At 40.2% G+C, this 20,546-nt stretch overlaps 1 protein-coding gene across 2 annotated transcripts in view; it reads left to right on the top strand.

Moving 5' to 3' along the window:
- LOC101735565 (voltage-dependent calcium channel subunit alpha-2/delta-3) overlaps positions 1–20,546 on the top strand; it is an 83,117-nt gene that overhangs the window by 55,090 nt on the left and 7,481 nt on the right. The window contains exons 7-20 of one of the 2 annotated variants that reach the window (XM_021350570.3): positions 4,013–4,126; positions 4,423–4,618; positions 5,571–5,707; positions 6,026–6,106; positions 6,322–6,402; positions 7,226–7,300; positions 7,986–8,000; positions 9,000–9,110; positions 9,710–9,923; positions 12,023–12,068; positions 12,888–13,060; positions 13,830–13,920; positions 18,208–18,240; positions 19,810–19,923. In XM_021350570.3, the coding sequence (XP_021206245.1) occupies positions 4,013–4,126; positions 4,423–4,618; positions 5,571–5,707; positions 6,026–6,106; positions 6,322–6,402; positions 7,226–7,300; positions 7,986–8,000; positions 9,000–9,110; positions 9,710–9,923; positions 12,023–12,068; positions 12,888–13,060; positions 13,830–13,920; positions 18,208–18,240; positions 19,810–19,923 (1,481 nt within the window). The remainder of the gene's footprint in view (positions 1–4,012; positions 4,127–4,422; positions 4,619–5,570; positions 5,708–6,025; positions 6,107–6,321; positions 6,403–7,225; positions 7,301–7,985; positions 8,001–8,999; positions 9,111–9,709; positions 9,924–12,022; positions 12,069–12,887; positions 13,061–13,829; positions 13,921–18,207; positions 18,241–19,809; positions 19,924–20,546) is intronic. The other variant, XM_004930224.5, reaches the window with a different exon arrangement.

Below are 20,546 nucleotides of genomic sequence, written 5' to 3'. Positions count from 1 at the left end.
ATGAATAAGTTTGTTTACTCTTTGTCTGGGGGCTTAATATCTATATGTGTATATATTTAAACGTATCTAAGTAACTATATCAGTCCCTGTTTTCAATAGTACAGAGAATCTTAGATTGGGGCCAAATTACCGTCTGTGATTTGTCTTCCGGTTATATTATATAATATATTCATTAAAATAACTTTATGATAAAAATACAGTACTAATTTTGTCAATACATTTCTTCGTCTTCGCAATCGTATGTTAAGAAAATTAAAACTGTTTTTAGTGTTGTTTATTTATGTACATACGTTAGAGATACATAATATTTAGTTTTATTAATTAATTATATGTAATTATTTAATATTAATTTTAGTTTTCATATTAACTGTATACAGACCGTCTGCGATATAAATTATCGATGTAAATGCAGGTATGGCGTGCGGCGCCGAACATTACGCTACACTGATATTCATCTGTCCCTAGCAACCGTACGTAGTTGTATACGCACCTTAATGGATTCAATCAAGCTCGCATTAACGTTATTCCATTAAAATCTGATACGTTAAGTAATTTTACAAACAACAAATTTATTTTTGTATTTAATGAAAGGATTTCCTCCATTATTATTGTTTACTATGCCTATAGAAAAATACGTTACACGTAATTTTGTTCGCGGAGGCCGATTGTGGCTCTTTGTCGTTCGTTGCGCGCTCTCGCTTGCACTTCAAGCCTTAAATGGAACGCCTCAGAGCGAGGTAACGTGGAAAAAAAAACACGTAATTTTGTAGCTACCTTAATCTGTGGACTAACGGATGGCAACGTTCATTATGAAATTCCAGTTCAAATAGCCAAGACGTACACAAGTTTTTTGATTTTAACTTACTTCGTAAGAGATTTTACGTTTTCCGAGCTGTTTTCAAAGGGAACTAACTAAATGTATCGCGTGGAATAACATCGTGAACAGTATACTCAGTTCATAAGTCTGAACGAAGTTTGCTGATAGCATCTCAGCTACAAAGACACGATGTCTGTACCCTCTGACAGGTGGGAGGAAACGACCGCGCTCTGATCGTTCGCAACTCTGCAACTTTGATGCGATACTTTGCATACTTTCGTAAAGCCCCCATACATACAGTATTGATTAGTTTAAAAATAGTTTAGCGTAGGATACATTCATAGATACGATTCGAATTTATGTTTAACGCGGGTATAGGTTTGTTTTGAGAGAAGCCGTGGATCGTAGTCATTGGCGAGCAATTGGAGGAGCCTATGTCCAGCAGTGGACTGCTATAGGCTGATGATGATGATGATGATGATGATAGGTTTGTCCTCCTCATGCACCTTGCGTCGATAATCCTCAATGCTGAGTGTGGCAGGTAGCCATCATACAACGCAAGATATTTGACAGACGCCTGAATCTCGCTTACGACATTTTCAAGACAAGCTTGCATATATACAAGTTCCAAACAACAACATTTGGACCATCGGTCTACAGAGCAATATCACCCGCTCGGTGGAAGATCTTTCCTTGCGTCGTTTAAGCTTCCTACACTGAGGGTCGTGGCCTCCCTTAATAACCCTCCTGGGTATCCTGCGCCAGTCTTGCTTATTTTCGGCTGCGCGGATGGCATCATGGTCTGAGGTGTTGAGAGTAAAGATCGGACCAGCACATTGGACTTCTGTCTCTGGGCCGTCTTCTCTATCTCTCGTCTGTTCTAAGCTCCTCAAAACCTATCAATAAAAATCTTAACTAAATACCTCTGAGAATACTCGAGGCCTCCAAAAAGAGACTTAAAAGCTCTTCGACTCTCAGCCTTGCTAATATACGAGTCTGCAATTACCTTGTAGGCAAACATTTTCCGCTTTATGTCCTCCGGGACGAAATCATACTTTGTATATTTAAGAGTTGTTATACGCATCGTTCTATTAGTACAGTCGCGTGCTTGTTAACGTTTACGGCTGCGTAAACACTGTATTTTATTATTTGACGACTTATTTACCTTGTGGAAGCCGAACGTGAACAAACTTGATTTGGTGATACAAAAATTACGAGGGCTCATTTGTTTGGAAACGTTCCGCACGATTTCGTAACAACGTGAGATTTTTGCAAAAAATAATAATATTTAAACTTTCATTAATTAGTGTATTGTATAGTATGTATATTCATTTATCAGATTCAACTCGGAGCTAACAAATGCCGCGCAAACACATGAAACACAAACAAACATACAAACTAATGATCATCAATTACTATATTTTGATTATGATAATTCACTTGTATAGTAATATTGTTTTTCGATAAGATGTACTATGTGATTTGCATCAAACTTTTTTAAGGAAACATTTTCACTGAATAAAATCTATGAAATAGAACGACATTCGTAAAAACTTAAAAATTCTCTTTAAAATATAGCGTTGATAATAATATACATATTGCTTTCACTTTCTGATTTTGATTTAATTATTCAAGTAAATTCTAACATCGATTACCTCTTGTTTAGTACGACCTGTTCGAAATAATGTGAACTGCATATTTTCATCTGCGTATCTTTGTTTTTACAGTTGCATCCTCTACTTTAGTTCTTTTACTTATGTTGTATTAATTCTCTGTAATATGGTCCGGTCTCATAGAGAGATTAAGTAAATTAGACTTTTTTTTTTTAAACGTGTGTGTGTTTCTACATTTGTGTGTTTCTACATTTTTTGTGCGGTATTTTACAGTAATAAATTTCAAATTTAAGATTAGAACAATTGGAAATTCAAAGTTCTCTTTTTATTTAAATTGAAAGGCTTAATTTTAATTGCTTCTAATGGGTTCTAAGTGCAATTGGTCTATTTTTTATCTACTTCCTAGTAGATGTTTCTTTAACGGATTGATCATAAGAATATAGTTCAGAGATCGAAATCTAAGTACTTATTACATCTGTTTCACTCTTTACTTAGAACCTATGTTGAATACACGGCAGAAAGATGTTTAATGCTTTCACTCACAATATGGACGCACAATATTTCCTACCAGTAAAGCGGAAGTGTCAGGAAGTGGAAACTGATTAAGTCGTCGTGGCCTAAAGGATAGTACGTCCGGCGCATTCGTGTTGAGCGATGCACCAGCGTTCGAATCCCGCAGGGGGGTACCAATTTTTCCACTGAAATACGTACTCAACAAATGTTCACGATTGACTTCCACGGTGAAGGAATAACATAGTGTAATAAAAATCAAACCTGCAAAATTATAATTTGAGTAATTACTGGTGGTAGGACCTTTTGTGAGTTCGCCGGGTAGGTACCACCGCCCTGCCTATTTCTGCCGTGAAGCAGTGATGCGTTTCAGTTCGAAGGGCGGGGTAGCCGTTGTAACTATACTGAGACCTTAGAACTGATATCTCAAGGTGGGTGGCGCATTTACGTCGTAGATGTCTATGGGCTCCAGTAACCACTTAACACCAGGTGGGCTGTGAGCTCGTCCACCTATCTAAGCAATGAAAATAAAAATATATGTAGGAAAACGTCTTCTTCAGCTATTATCGTACTTGAATAATCTTGCTTGCTTCCTTTAACTGGTAAATGTCACTAAGCTTTTGATTTAAAACTGAGATTTTAATACTGCTACGCGCTGGTGTTCGGGGTAAATAAAACTTCCACCGAAGTATAAATTAAAACTCTATTTAACACTTAAAACCTTACAGAACACTTTACGAATCGTAATTCACTTCTTCCGCGTCGCTTCCGGTGATCCGTTCGCTGTTTCGCTTCGAGTAGATCCGTTCGTGTCATCTCTGCAACGCTTTTACAGTCGATACGATATCTCTAAAGTTATCGAGAATATTCTCGGCAAGACCAGTCGTTTCGATATGTGTTTCCGCTATTTGATAATAGATGGCGTTACACTTCTTGACCGCTCTCGATGTTACTAGTTCTTTTGATATTCGTTTTTACTATTCGACGACAGATGGCGTTATACTTACCTGCGTAACAATACTGCCTGCTAGTATTTTATTGGGTTTCACGTTTACTTTAATCTTTTAAACAGGCCCTCCCTGAAACCCTGCGTGAAATGAAAACGTCGTTGTGGAATGCCGAAATAACTGGCGGAATCGCGAACATAACAGGGGCCCTCACCACAGCCTTCGAAATTCTACATCGGGTAAGTTTATGTAAATTAATTCACAAACAGTTTCTAGCATAAATTTTTATTGCCTTTTTAGGCGGACGAACGTACGGCCCCCTTGTTGGTTACCGTCCCCCATGGACGTCAGCAATACTAGCACACTAAGCCGCTGCCTACCATTAAACTAGGACATAACCTAAAACAACGAAGCAATAAGCTTTTGCTTCAATATGTTCAGCACTGGTTACATAAGTTACACAAATTTGTTGGATTTCAATACAACAATCAAATAACGCATGATTTATGAAATGAAAAAAAATAAAACTCCTCAGTATAATCGTACCGGACAAGGGTGCCAGTGCAACCAGGCTATAGCGGTGGTGGGGGCGGGCGGCGGCGCTGGTGGCGTCAACCGCGTGTTCCGCACTTGGAACTGGCCGCACATGCCCGTCAGAATATTTACGTACCGAACGGGAGGAGACGCGGCTGCCGGGGTATATATGCAGGAAATGGCATGCACAAACAAAGGTAACATTTTACAATTTTCCTTAATAGAGAAATCAATAAATCTAATGTGCAATTCTACTTAATAAACTCCCGCCGTAGCAGCTACGTATCAACGCAGAAGAACAACTGACAATCAATTTAATGTAATTTTTGAAAGCGTAACCTTTACGTGCGCTTTGAATGCTCGGGCGTACACAGTTTTAGCAAATACGTAGTTTCATTGTTTTATTACTTAAATTTCATTTAGAAAAATCCATTCTCCGTTGTTTTGCTGATTTCTAGACAAGTAAATCTCATCTCGCTTGGTGTTTAGTGGTTATTGAGGTCCATAAACGTCTTTAATCAACGGGTCAAGGTTCGATCCGTTTCGAAGCCGAAACAACTGACAACTGAGAGCAACTCAAATAAAAATTTATAAATTCATAAGCTTTTATTTTAGTGTTCTGTGTTATTCCTTTATCGCAGAAGTCGTTCGTGATTACGCTTTATATTTAATTCGATAAAACGAAATTTGCCACCAGGACTTTGACCCCTGACTAAGTCGCATCACTCGAAACAAATACACGCGGCATTTTTTAATATTAATTACATGGGCGGACGAGCTCAGCCCAGCTGGTGTTAAGTGGTTACTCGAACCCATAGACATCTACAACGTAAATGCGCCACCCACCTTGAGTTATATAGGTAAGTTCTAAGGTCTCAGTATAGTTACAACGACTGCCTCACCCTTCAAACCGAAACGCATTACTGCTTCACGGTAGAAATAGGCAGGGCAGTGGTACCTACCCGCGCGGACTCACAAGAGGTCCTACCACCAGTGACTCTTTAACCAAAACGCCATGGTGACTTAGGTTAAGAAAAAAATTTCTTCGTGATTCCATCTTTCACCATTATTTAATAACCAAATATTATTGTCAACAAACCTACGCCGGTAAAATCAGTATGGTATTCTGATGTATTTTTCGTCATTTAGGTTTCTACGTAACTATAAACGACCACTCCGAGATTCGGCCAAAAGTTCTTCACTTCGTCGAAGTACTGGCGCGTCCGCTCGTCATGTACCAAAATGTCCACCCGGTGCACTGGAGTCCGGTTTACGTCGGAGGACGAGTACGTATTCTAGACTTTTCTTAACTAATAATACTACTAATAAAATGTAATCTATTAGGTATAACCTTCTTTTATATAGCTTAGATCGGTGAACAAGCTCACGGCCTGCTTCTGATAACTGGATAGACATCAACAATGCAAACGCCGCCACCCACTTTGAGACACTAATGTCTCAAAGAGCTAACTCTAAGTCTTAGTTCTATGGTACAAGGGCTGGCCCACTCTTCGAACTAGAGCGCCATAAGACTTTCTACCACTTGTAATTGATAGCAGTATATCAGAATTAATATTACATATTATTTTTGTAATTTTTTACAGAGCAGTAGCCTCGCCGATAACGGAATGGGTCAGCTTATGACATCAGTAACAGTTCCCATATTCGACAGGAGAAACCATACGGTAAATAAACACAATAAATATAAAAACGCTTAAGAGTTCCATGTTGTCTTTTGATTCATTTTATTTTTTTCACGAAATTTCATATTTTCCTCCATATTATACAATACAATATTTTTATGCAACAACTTAAGAATATAATACAATATCTATATGCACGTGTTTATAATACACATATTGTATTGTTGTTCTATTCTATTTTGAGCTTTGTATTTTAGCAAAGGGAAGCGAATTTACTAGGTGCTGTTGGAACAGACGTGCCGGTCGATCAAATAAAGAAGCTCGTACCACCGTACAAGGTAAACATAATATGTATATATACACATGTATCATTACCCAGTGAGCGATATTTCATATTCAATTTAATAAAAAGACAAATATAAAGCTGTATATACTCGTACCTGTGCTGAAATATTATTATGTCCTTGGTGTTTTCCACCCCAACGGAAAGATCTTCTTTTGCTCAAAAAAAAACAGTATGGTCAAAAATCGGTCCAGGTCCAGATTGTGCCAAGTATTAATGCATTATAAAAAATAAAAAAATTAGGTGTGTCTCGTGATTTCAAAATAAAAAGAATAAATAATATTAGATTTCATTTGACAAATAATTTCTGTAAATGTAGTTCTTAATTCTAATATCTATGAATGTAATAAAAAAAATCCTACCTATGCTGATAGCCTTGCGAGGCTTTATCAGCGGTACCCTAGCGCGTAGATGAGCTTTCGGGGCTCAAACCGGAATGTTGCTAACACTGGCCTTAGCAAGAGCAGTGCTTCGCAGAATCTACCACCGGATCGGAAACGCTACCCACTGAGAAGATCCGGTGAAAAACTCAGTGGGCTATGTCTATGGGTTAATTTACTCGCCAAGCCCTTCGTCGCAAGCGACGGGTTCAGCGAGGACGGTAACCGGTGTTTGAGGTACCAATAAGCACCGTTAATGGATCGGGAAGATCCGTAATGAAATGTTTAGGGTGACGTCGACTGTTTACCATTCGATCCACAGGACCGGAATATAATATAACGATAGATAAAATGCTTGCAGTGTCTCACAGTGACGGAAAGCTTCACGTTAGAAAGAAACAAAATGTGGTACTAATAAAGGGTGTTTTATTTTGGCAGTTGGGCGTTAATGGCTATTCGTTCATGGTGGACAACAACGGGCATGTATTATACCACCCGGACTTAAGACCATTGGTATGTGTATTGAGCTATTATAATTGTTGAGTTGAGTTGTTATAGTATTTTTTTTAATGCTTAGATGGGTGGACGAGCTCACAGCCTAACTGGTATTAAGTGGTTAATGAGCCCATAGACATCTACAACGTAAATGCGTCACCCACCTTAAGATATGAGTTCTAAGGTCTCAGTATAGTTACAACGGCTGCCCCACCCTTCAAACCGAAACGCATTACTGCTTCATGGCAAAAATAGGCAGGGTGGCGGTACCTACCCGTGCGGACTCACAAGGGATCCTACCAGCAGTAAATGTTTTCTTTATTTCACTTAATGAGTGTGCGAGCTCATAGTCCCTCTGGTGTAAAAGTTAAAGTGTTACTTATCAGGAACTGTGCCCTAATTAATATAAGTTTGAGGGTAGACGATAAATGGAAGATCTTCTATCGAACCTATAAAATAGCTCTGTAGAGCGACAGTCTAAATTTCACTGTTCCGATCTTATAATATTATATGTACATGTTATCTTGAAAACATTGTTAGCGACATTCAGGCTATTGTCAAATATCTTCTGTTCTATTATAACTATCCACTATAGCCGTAATAAATCTGGCTCATGTACCTACGCATTAATTTATTTATTTTTACCAATATACCTAAAAGAAATAAACGTCAATTTTAATGTGTAACCTTTTTATTGTTTCAGCATACAAACGAAGAAGTAAGTAGAATGTTAATCTAAACTTAAACACTAATAACTTTTTGCGTATAGTACAAATAAGTAAAACAACTACTGTTTATGATTAGGTTTCCGGAGGTATTTTTTACTACCCTTTCAGTATGTGCAAAAATATCCACAGGCAAATTGTAAAAGTGGTATGCGCAAAAGCAACCATAAGGCTAAGTGAGTTATTTTCTAATACAGTGAAATAGCAAAGAAAAGTAAAAAGAAAACACTAAAGATAAAGAGACGCGAGAGAATAAGAGACTTCCACTACATGTCACAAGGTGACTCATATTGTGACATTTACAAGCTGCGGTTACCCCTTAATACCACATGAAGTCTTCAACACATCTAATATAATAATATAAAGGAAGACAATAAAGGCTAAATTTTCCCGAAACCATAAATATGAGAACAATAACGTTGATACTTTACAATTCATACGTTTTAATATAGTGAAGTCACTCTCTTATATCTCGCGATACTAACAATTCAACGCAGTTTTAAATTGATCATTAACTTTAAATTCTGATTGATTTTCTAATACAAATTCTAGATTAACTGTTTCGTATCGTTGTAAAGTTTTGCGGGTACATATCAACGCTTGAAAGGCAAACGTGACTAAGCGACAATAACTGCTTTGTACATAAATGATAGGCAATAACCATATTCGATGCGCAAAAAATATATATTTCTAGGTCTATTAAAATCATTTCAATCCTACAACTAGATTCGTTAAAATATAATTTTTTCAGGTATTTCAACTTTAAATTAGTCTACTGTAAAGTTCATGTATTGTCGCTTAATCACGTTTGCCTTTCAAGCGTCGATATATATATTATGCACAATATTATTATAACAGGATCTTACAGTGATTTTCACATTTCATGAGTCACTCCAGGCATTCGCCATGTTTGTTTACCTCTTTGTTTACTTTGATAATTGGAATCTAGTATTAATAAAATACAACTTAATATAGATTGTTTATTTTTCCAGTACACAGAAACTCTACGACCACTGTATTCAAGCTTGGATTTGACCGACGTGGAACTGTTAATGGATTCCGATGAAAACTCCAGAGTCAACCTAACATCGCTACTTCTTGATGTAAATATAATGAATTTTTTTAAGCATTGCCAACGCAACATACAGGCAGCGGCCTACCTATCATTTCAAATAAGAATAGGCTTGTACTGGTAGGTCGTATTGTGGGCCGACATTGGAGTTTCCACAAAAATAGAACAGTTCTTATACAATGATATTTATCTTGATCACGACTTCAAACACATGTTACAATGTAGGAGGCGGCAGTCAGATTATTATTTTTGTGCATATTAAGATCCACGACTAATTAGCTACCATCATTACACGTTCAAGCATGAAACACTAACTAACTAAAACAAAACGATTTAAATAATTTACTGGTGGTAGAACCTCTTGTGAGTCCGCGCGGGTAGGTACCACCAACCTGCCTATTTCTGCCGTGAAGCAGTAATGCGTTTCGATTTGAAGGGTAGGGCAGCCGTTATAACTATACTTGAGACCTTAAACCTTATATCTCAAGATGGGTGGCGCATTTACTTCGTATTATGTCTATGGGCTCCAGTAACCACTTAAAGGTGGGCTGTGAGCTCGTCCAACCATCTAAGCAATAAAAAAAAATTTAAGTACTTATTGATAGAATTGCATTGATAATTCATTTCTAGCTGAGACACGATATGATCGAGCAGCGTGAAGGAGAAACCGAAATAGGTGTTAAAGTCCAATATGACAACATGAGGCGCGTGGCCACTAGGCGCCAGCGATACTTCTATAGCCCAGTCGACGGCACGCCTTTCTCTCTAGCCGCCGTGCTCCCTGACGGATACGGCATGTATGAGCTACAAGCTGAACAGGAAGTCAAACATAGCCCTATCAACGGTAAGGAAACAAAACTGTTTTTCAAACAGCTTTTCTGTCTTTTTTTTCTCGTCAAAACAAAAATATTTGACACAAATTCGACAGCCACGATCTCCCTGATTATTGTTATTGGAAACATGCATATTGTAAGTATAATAATATGAATATAGCCTTTATAGCAAGGATTTAATAAATAACAGAACTCAAAACTAGGCTGATGTCTGTCTGCATGGATTTAAAAAAAATTAGATATTACCTCTACAAATAAATATTATGTTATTATTTTAAAAATATTGCAAGGTATACCTTTTATCAATGACCTCTTCTTACATTTCTAAGAATAAGTATTATACCTAGTCAGGTCATAAATTCTGTCACATGTTTAATGTAAAATAATTGAAACAAGTTTATTCATTATGTAACCATTCATATATCAAAATGAACTTAACAAAACATAGATTCTTATGACACTAAAGTTTATTCAAAATGACCTCCGTGATTTTGAATACAGGCCTTCAATCTGCGCGGCCAGTCGTCTATCGCAGCACGAACGAGGTCCATGTCAATATCGGCGGCTGCCTTAATCAAGGATGTCTTGAGTGACTCCAAATTGGGATGAGGCTTTGAGCACGCCTTTTCCTCCAAGTGTTGCCATATCTTGTAATCTAACGGATTCAAATCTGGACTGGAGGAGGGCCAGTCTTCGTGCCGGATGAAGTCGATTTCACGCGCCGCCAGCCAGTCTTGTGTGGTCTTCGCTCTATGAGCTGGCGCCGAATCTTGTTGGAATACCCAGTGCCTGTTATTGAACATGGTATGAGAAACAGGTTCCACAAGGTTCGTCAGGACTGTATTTTGATACACAAATGCATTCGTTTTTACACCTTTCTCACAAAAATGTACCTCTGTTAAGCCCCAATAAGAAACTCCCAACCATACCATGAGCGAGGATGGAAAATGACCTCGTTGGACACGCGGAATACGGTTGCTCGCTTCTTCACTACTGTGTGCGTACACCTTATCATTTTGTTTGTTGTAGCTCTCTTCTACGGTAAAAATTTTTTCATCCGAAAAAAGAATTTCCCGATATTTTTTTCCCGCGTACCGCTTCAACAAAGCGCGGCATCTCTTCAGTCTCAGGTCCATTAGACGAGCATTCAAACGATGTCCTGTTTTTCTTCGATATGCCCGAAGCCCTAAGTCTTCATTTAACACCCTTTTCACCGTGGTTCTGCTTAACCCCATCTGCAGGGCCAACAGTTTCTGCTTACGTTTGGGATTTCTTTGAATTCGCGCCTTCACAGCTTTTATCACTGCTGGAGTCCTAACAGACCGAGGGCGACCACTTCTTGACCTGTCATCTACACTAGAGTCTTCATTGTATCGTTTGATGGTACGATAAACGAATCTTTTGGTTATATTCAAATTTTTCAGTATGTTAAAAATTTGAATTGGCGCGTAACCGCAACGATGCAACGCAATAACTGCAACACGGTCTTCTTTAAGCGTCCACTCCATATTTAAAAATGAGTGAAAATTCTAAAAGTATACATTTTTATTTTCATGAACAATTCGAAATTCGAATTCAATAAACTTTTTTGTGGCCAGCATTCTAAAAGAAAAATTTTTACTGTGTGTGTTAAATACTTATGACCTGACTAATTACATGTATATTTTATAAAGGCTATGTGGTATCAGCCTAAAATGGCACCACCACTTTTCCGTGGGTGTCGTGAAGAGCGACTAAGGGATTCACCGGAGAACAGACATCCGTGAGTTACCACCATCCCATACTGCGATTATCGACCGGTATCTACTGGTGGTACGTCGTTTTGAAAGCCCGCGCGGGTATCTATCACCATCCTGCCTATTTCTGCCGTGAGACATTCATGCGTTTCGGTCTGAAGGATGGAATGGCCGTTGGTACTTCGTCCTCATGTCTCTGAGTGGGTGATGGTATTCACGTCGTGATGAGTCTATGAGATTCAGTAACCGCATTACATGAATTAAGCCAGAGTTTGAATATTTTGGTGCATTAACTATCATTTCCAGACAAAGCTAAATGTGAGTCCCTTTATACATATGATGATTAATTTACATTTTTTTCTTCTTCGATGTAGTAACGGAATATTTCAAAGGCGAAAACTGGAAGATTCATCCAGATTGGTAAGAATAATCAAGGTTATTTCATAATATTAGATTTGATATTGCTTATTTTATGTACTCTTATAGAAATAGGGCAAATGTAGGTATGTAATATGCGTACATATAATAATATGTTATATATATCTGGTATGCAGCTATCTACATTAATACAATAAAAACTATTCAATACTTCAAATCGGGTGAACAACACCAGAATTCATAGAACAAACATTTACTTGAGATACTTAAGAATTAACTTTTCCAAGGTAGAGACTGGTAATGTGAGAGCAGTAAAAACTAGCGAGGAGAGAGGAGAGTGAAGCGAAAAGAAGAAAATAAAAGATAAGAGAAAAGATATCCTGGCTGTTGCTAATTTTTACTACTCCCTCTTTACCAGTTTCTCTAGTCAAATTCAGTTTTTAACGTCTTAAATCTAGACATCGAATTTTAAGTTGTTAGGTCTCCCTTGGAGGCGCTCGGGCAGCTGTTAGCAAATCCCGCCCCTTCTGGTTGAGCTCTTGCTCGCCCACCTTTCCTTGTGAAACTGGAAAGGCCTCAGGGCCACCAGTAAACTCTCAATCATAAAAAAAAACATATTTTTTTATTGCCCTTGTAGGCAGACGAGCATGCGGCCCACCTGATGGTGAGTGGTTACCGTCGCCCATGGACTTCAGAAATACCAGGGGCAGAGCCAAGCCGCTGCCTACCGCGAAATGTATCTAATGTATGCAATATAATGTATCTGGTAAATGAAGTGCGCAATTCGTTATGCTGAAACAGCCGCACCTAGGTCTTTCGTAGTGAAAGCGAAAGATGTTTGTAAAGATATACAATCGCCAGGGTGTACTGCGAATACGCATCAACGTCAGACCAGACTTTCAACACGCCTGAAGAGCAGTTGCTGCATTTCTTGATCCGCGCCGGGAAACCTGGCTGGAAGTGGATGTCGTTGCGACCGAGAGCCCTGACGCTGCACAACGCGCACAAGAAACAGGATCGCGATTCTTATTACTGTGAGTACACTTCGTTAACTTTGACAAACGACAGTCTCAAATTGGCTTACTGTGAAATAATAGCCCGGGCTCACATTACACCGTGAATGCCTGCAAATCGGAAAAATATATAGAATACTAGCTATACCCGTCCGCTTCGCTGGGCCTTTAAAATTAACATTATTATTTCTCACTACCACAAAGATTCTCATCATTAGCGCCCCCGCAACTGGTGTAGTTAGTCCAACACTCATATAAATATTAGTCTATCCATTAAGTACATGTATTTTCTACATGGATACCAAGTTTCAAGTCAATCGGATGCATGGTTCAGTAGTTATAACGGAACATCCGTAAAAACCACTGTAGATTTATATATTAGTATAGATTTGTATTGATCCTCTTTCTAAGGTTGAGTAAGCTTTAATAATAAACACTAACAATGCGAATACAACTTCTTTTGCTGTGAATAATGAACAAAACCTTAGAAAGAATCAAGAATACTAGATAAAGAAAAACGATCAAACGTAGATATTTTTTTTTATTGCTCAGATGAGTGGAGGAGCTCACAGCCCACCTGGTGTTAAGTGGTCACTGGAGCCCATAGACAGCTACAACGTAAATGTGCCACCCATCTTCATGACACAGCAAACAAAACCTTGAAACTATCTCAAAAAGCAATCTGCACATTAGCGACTGGACTTAAATATTATGGCTTGAGCATCGTACGAGCCTAAGTGACCTCAAATTTATCTTTTAGAAACTCAGTTAACATTTTGTGTTGTTGCAGGTGATAAAACTTTAGTTCAGTCGCTTATCAGGGATGCAATGGTAATTAAAGAATTGGACGCTCACACAGGACATGCCAATCACCACTCCCAGTAAGTTTACTTCATTATTAGAGCATGATTTATATTTACCAACCGAATATTCAATATTCCAACACTGTAGTATATCACAGGAAGAAAGAAATAAATATAAAACTATGATTGTTGTTTAATGACAAAGTAGGTCAGCGGCTCTCAACCTTTTTTATTCAACGACGCACTAACACACAATTTACATATTTGCGCCAGCTTTACATACTTACAGACATAATTTCTTATGGTTTACGTGAATTTATATTACATTTATTACATTGTACGATTAAAATCTAATAAACAGTTGTATTTTCCTACAAATATACACCAGAGATGCAATTCACACGAGTCGACTTAGATAAAAATATCGTATGCAAATCTCACGACATAGAGAGACAGAAAAGAGAGAATACACTTTATAGCACACCAAAACACAATTTACATTCAAAAAAAAATCAAAAAGCAGATACATTTCAAGTCTAAAAAAAAGAAAAGGGTTTTACAGGCGGTTCCCCATTCCACATTTAATGTGGATTTCAGCAATGTCAGGGGCCTTCATAGCAACCTTGACGCCGTACACCACCACCTTGAGACGGCGCAGCCTGCCCTGCTTTTTTTAACGGAGACGCAGATATCTGCTCCGGACGATACCTCATACCTTGAATACCCCGGCTACGTATTGGAGCACAACTTCCTACGTAAAGCCGGGGTGTGCGTATTCGTCCGGGCGGATGTCTGTTGTCGCCGTCTTCGGGGCCTCGAACAACGGGACCTGTCCCTCTTGTGGCTGCGCGTGGATCACGGGGGCTGTATCCGAATCTACGCGTGCCTGTACAGGTCCCACAGCAGTGATGCAGGTTCAGCTCTGTTTGAGCATGTGCAAGAGGGGACTAACCGCGTGCTTGAGCAGTACCCATCTGCGGAGGTAGTGGTTCTTGGAGACTTTAACGCTCACCACCAAGAATGGTTGGGGTCCAGAACCACTGACCTCCCGGGTCGGACTGCCTACGATTTCGCCTTGGCCTACGGCTTCTCCCAGCTGGTGACACAGCCCACCCGTGTCCCAGATATCGAGGGGCACGAACCTTCTTTGTTGGACCTTCTGCTGACCACGGATCCGGCCGGATACAGTGTGGTGGTCGACGCTCCGCTTGGATCGTCTGATCACTGCCTTATTCGTGCTGCCGTACCACTCTCTCGTCCTGGTCGTCGAACGACAACCGGGTATCGTAGAGTTTGGCGGTATATGTCAGCAGATTGGGATGGATTGCGTGAATTTTACGCATCCTACCCATGGGGGCGGTTCTGCTTTTCTTCTGCTGATCCTGACGTCTGTGCGGACCGTCTTAAAGACGTGGTGCTCCGGGGGATGGAATTGTTTATTCCCTCCTCTGAAATGCCCGTTGGGGGTCGCAGCAGACCCTGGTATAACAATGCCAGTAGGGATGCTGCACACCTCAAGCGGTCCGCATACGTGGCATGGGATAATGCCAGGAGACGTCGGGATCCTAACATCTCAGGGGAAAGGCGGAAATATAACGCCGCTTCCAGGTCCTACAAGAAGGTAATTGCCAAGGCGAAGGCGGAGCACGTTGCTAGAGTTGGCGAGCGATTAAAGAGCTATCCCTCCGGGAGCCGTGCTTTTTGGTCGCTCGCCAAAGCTGCAGAAGGAAACTTTTGTAGGTCTAGTCTCCCACCACTGCGCAAGTCCGATGACACTCTGGCCCACAGCGCGAAAGAGAAGGCTGACCTTCTGGTCAAACTCTTCGCCTCGAACTCGACTGTGGACGACGGGGGTGCCACACCACCGAACATCCCCCGGTGTGATAGCTCCCTGCCGGATATCTGCTTCACACAGTGTGCAGTTAGGCGGGAGCTCCGACTCCTGGACGTCCATGAGTCGAGTGGGCCAGACGGCATCCCCGCAGTGGTTCTGAAAACGTGCGCCCCTGAGCTGACACCTGCGCTAACGCGTTTGTATCGCCTCTCTTATTGCGCTAACAGGGTTCCGTCTTCATGGAAGACCGCCCACGTCCACCCTATCCCCAAGAAGGGTGACCGGTCGGACCCGTCGAGCTATAGGCCTATCGCGATAACTTCCTTGCTTTCCAAGGTGATGGAGCGAATAATAAATACACAACTCCTGAAGTATCTTGAGGATCGCCAGCTGATCAGTGACCGACAGTACGGTTTCCGTCACGATCGCTCAGCTGGCGATCTTCTTGTATACCTTACTCACAGGTGGGCTGAAGCCTTGGAGAGCAAGGGCGAGGCTCTTGCTGTGAGCCTTGATATCGCGAAGGCCTTCGACAGGGTCTGGCATAGGGCACTTCTATCGAAGCTACCATCTTACGGAATCCCCGAGGGACTCTGCAAGTGGATCGCTAGCTTTTTGGATGGGCGGAGCATCACGGTCGTTGTAGACGGTGACTGCTCTGATACCATGACCATTAACGCTGGCGTTCCACAAGGTTCGGTGCTCTCCCCCACGCTTTTCATCCTGTATATCAATGACATGCTGTCTATTGCTGGCATGCATTGCTATGCGGATGACAGCACGGGGGATGCGCGATATATCGGCCATCAGAGTCTCTCTCGGAGCGCGGTGCAAGAGAGACGATCAAAACTTGTGTCTGAAGTGGAGAACTCTCTGGGGCGAGTATCCGAATGGGGTGAATTGAACTTGGTTCAATTCAACCCGATAAAGACACAAGTTTGCGCGTTCACTGCGAAGAAGGACCCTTTTGTCATGGCGCCGCAATTCCAAGGAGTATCCCTGCAACCTTCCGAGAGTATCGGGATACTTGGGGTCGACATTTCGAGCGATGTCCAGTTTCGGAGTCATTTGGAAGGCAAAGCCAAGTTGGCGTCCAAAATGCTGGGAGTCCTCAACAGAGCAAAGCGGTACTTCACGCCTGGACAAAGACTTTTGCTTTATAAAGCACAAGTCCGGCCTCGCGTGGAGTACTGCTCCCATCTTTGGGCCGGGGCTCCCAAATACCAGCTTCTTCCATTTGACTCCATACAGAAGAGGGCCGTTCGGATTGTCGATAATCCCATTCTCACGGATCGTTTGGAGCCTCTGGGTCTGCGGAGGGACTTCGGTTCCCTCTGTATTCTATACCGTATGTTCCATGGGGAGTGCTCTGAGGAATTGTTCGAGATGATACCGGCATCTCATTTTTACCATCGCACCGCCCGCCACCGGAGTAGAGTTCATCCATACTACCTGGAGCCACTGCGGTCATCCACAGTGCGTTTCCAGAGGTCTTTTTTGCCACGTACCATCCGGCTATGGAATGAGCTCCCCTCCACGGTGTTTCCCGAGCGCTATGACATGTCCTTCTTCAAACGAGGCTTGTGGAGAGTATTAAGCGGTAGGCAGCGGCTTGGCTCTGCCCCTGGCATTGCTGAAGTCCATGGGCGACGGTAACCACTCACCATCAGGTGGGCCGTATGCTAGTCTGCCTACAAGAGCAATAAAAAAAAAAAAAAAAAAAAAACATTTGTACAATAGGCGGCCTTATCACTAAAAGCAGGCTATAGCAGGTATATTGCGGTGTACTATAGACAATACATTACTATAGAAAATATATACATACAATAAACAGATAATATACCTTATACATATAATATGAAATATATAACTAATTGATTTATATACCATTACACATACTTACATGCACATAATAAATCAACAGTATGGAAATGATAAATGATAATGATGCAAACAAACAGCACTAAGCAGATAAGTAGTGTTCCTTCACAATATGACATACTTAGTGTAAGGACTAAGTGGTTGAGAGCCGCTGAACTAGATGTATCTCGCGACTTTACTGTGTTAATCGAGAAATAACCATTCGCTGTCTGCTGCAGTTGGTTGTGAAAAAGCATACTTTCATTAAATCGAAGCGGTCTCCGTTTTTGTGGCAGTATATGTGTATGGCAATTGCAATTGTTTAAGTATAATCACAAGCTTCTATGATGTTTTATCGAGAACGTTTCAATAGTGCAGAAAATAAACGCGTCAGTCACACCCAAATTGAATTTTCAACTTCAGTCCAGTTTCGTGTTATTTTGACGTGACAACGTCTTATAATTCGATGGAGCCGGTTGCACGCACGAAAAAACATGACTCATGCGGTGTTACCTCGCTCTGAGGCGTATTTTCTTATGACGTTGTCACGTTCAACTATCGTCAGTAAACCGACTTTACAGACAACCGATTTTTTTTTTAGAAAAAATCGAAATCAATGTTTATGTTTTATGTTGATCACTAATTTATGTATGTGTTTGTCGCACGAATAGCCCAATAGCAACTTTAATGGCATTACTGACAAGGTAAAGTAACTGAAGACAATATTAAACGGATTGTGTGAATGATGCTAGAAGCGATATCTCTAAAATTACTGTAGTTTCCTTACGAATATGGTTGGCTAAAGTTTTTTTTTAATTAGTCCGGAACAACAAAGAAACTTTTACAGTGAAATAATGTAAAAATAATAAATTTTAATCAATTTATATGTTATTAAATTGATTAAAACCTTATAATAGTTTTAAAGGTTGTATTTTACCACTTAAGTACTTTACGTAATCCATAATCTCAGACGTTTCAAACACTGCAGTTCTCATCGTTCACTGACCACTGAAAAATAAAAGAACTTTCAATCCACTTTATATATTAAATGTTCCCCTCCTATTTCTTGATATCTGATATTTGAAGACAAATGAATTAGCAAAAGTGTTGAAGTCGTTCTGGCTAATGGTTTTCTATTAGCAGCTGACTAAATAATTGTGTGTTAGAAATAAGGAAATAATTATTTAGCTCACAAGGATTGGTAAGAAAGGTATTTAGTTTTAAATAACCTAAGTAGATTAAGCTATATCTTTTCGGTCACATCATTCATTCATTGTATCTCATAATGACGTGACAATAGCTGCTATTGGCTGTAAATACAAATTGTAGCACTTTGTTGAGAGAAAGAAAAAAGTATATGCAATAAAAAAAAATTTAAAGTCCCATAATATATCTTTTTTTGGCTCAGCTGGATGGACGAGCTCACAGCCCACCTGGTGTTAACTGGTTACCGTAGCCCATAGACATTTACAACGTAAATGCGCCACCCACCTTGAGATATGAGTTCAAAGGTCTCAATATAGTTACAACGGCTGCCCCGCCCTTCAAACCCATACGCATTACTGCTTCACGGCAGAAATAGGTAGTGTGGTGGTACTGGTACCTACCCGTGCGGACTCACAAGAGGTCCTACCACTAAAAAAATTGTTGTAATCTGAATACACACAAGTCTCATGATGGTCAAAGAAGAAGTTAGAAGTCTTATCCGACCGCGATGGGGCAACGCGAAGCCGAAACATGTCTTGTCGGATCCCCTGGATTCACTCTCGGAGCTTTTAGGACCGTCAAGAACCGGTTACTGTTCTCGTCGAACTCGTCGATTATGACGTAGAATTCGACGAGCGAACTGACCTATAGACACAGCCCACTGAGTTTCTCGCTGGATCTTCTCAGTGAGTCGCGATTCTGATTCGGTAATGGTTTCTGCAAAAATTTAAAATTCATGAATATTTTCTTTAATATTACATTTAAAACCAATTTTTATTTTAAGATCTAAATAAATTTGTACATTTGTACAAAGAATTTGAAACAGATTTAAAAACTAAGTTAGTGTGTAGTTAAAGCAATTACTTGGTAAATTAAACAAATAAGGATGTTGAAACATTTTAAAACATTGTTTATAGACAAATATTGGCGTATTTCGTATTATTTTTATTCCTACGAACAAACTATAACGGAGGGTATATCTATTTATAGCTATAAGCTCTTAATCCTTAAAGAAGATCGCTTAAGACGAAAACAATAAGTACAGTACGATTTTTTTTTTCCTGCAGACAAGGTCGGTTCCACAAGTTCGTGGTGACGTTGTCCTTTATCGCGACACGGAGCGGCCTACTGAAGTGGACTGAGAACTTCAATGGATCTCGGAATTCCGATTCTGCTGAACAGTAAGTAAACACATAACTAACGATTCCAAGTGTCCGTGACTGTGCAAGTAATAAGTGCAGTGGAGTGAAGATTGAATTGGACGTAGTTGTGGACTAAGGGATAAGACGTCCGGTGCATTCGTGTTGAGCGGCGTTCGAATCCCGCAGGCGGTTACCAATTTTTCTAATGAAATACGTACTTAACAAATGTTCACAATTGACTTCCACGGTGAAGGAATAACATCGTGTAATAAAAATCAAACCCGCAAAATTATAATTTGCATAATTACTGGTGGTAGGACCTCTTGTGAGTCCGCACGGGTAAGTATCACCACCCTGCCTATTTATGCCGTGAAGCGGTAATGCGTTTCGGTTTGAAGGGCGGGGCAGCCGTTGTAACTATATTGAGACCTTAGAACTCATATCTCAAGGTGGGTGGGTAGCGGCATTTACGTTGTACATGTCTATGGGCTCCGGTAACCACTTAACACCAGGTGGGCCGTGAGCTCGTCCACGCATTTACGCAATAAAAAAATAAAAATAAGTAAATTGTTTTGAGCTCGCCTAAATCGGGATCCACCGTCATTTCTCTTTGTGTTCCGGTTTATGACAATTGCATTGAGATTTCGATCTCATGTCTGGAA

This window comes from Bombyx mori, chromosome 5 (genome assembly GCF_030269925.1).
Source record: "Bombyx mori chromosome 5, ASM3026992v2".
Classification (NCBI taxonomy): domain Eukaryota; kingdom Metazoa; phylum Arthropoda; class Insecta; order Lepidoptera; family Bombycidae; genus Bombyx; species Bombyx mori.
The sequence above is the reverse complement of the archived record's forward strand: the minus strand, read 5'-3'. Positions and strand labels throughout refer to the sequence as shown.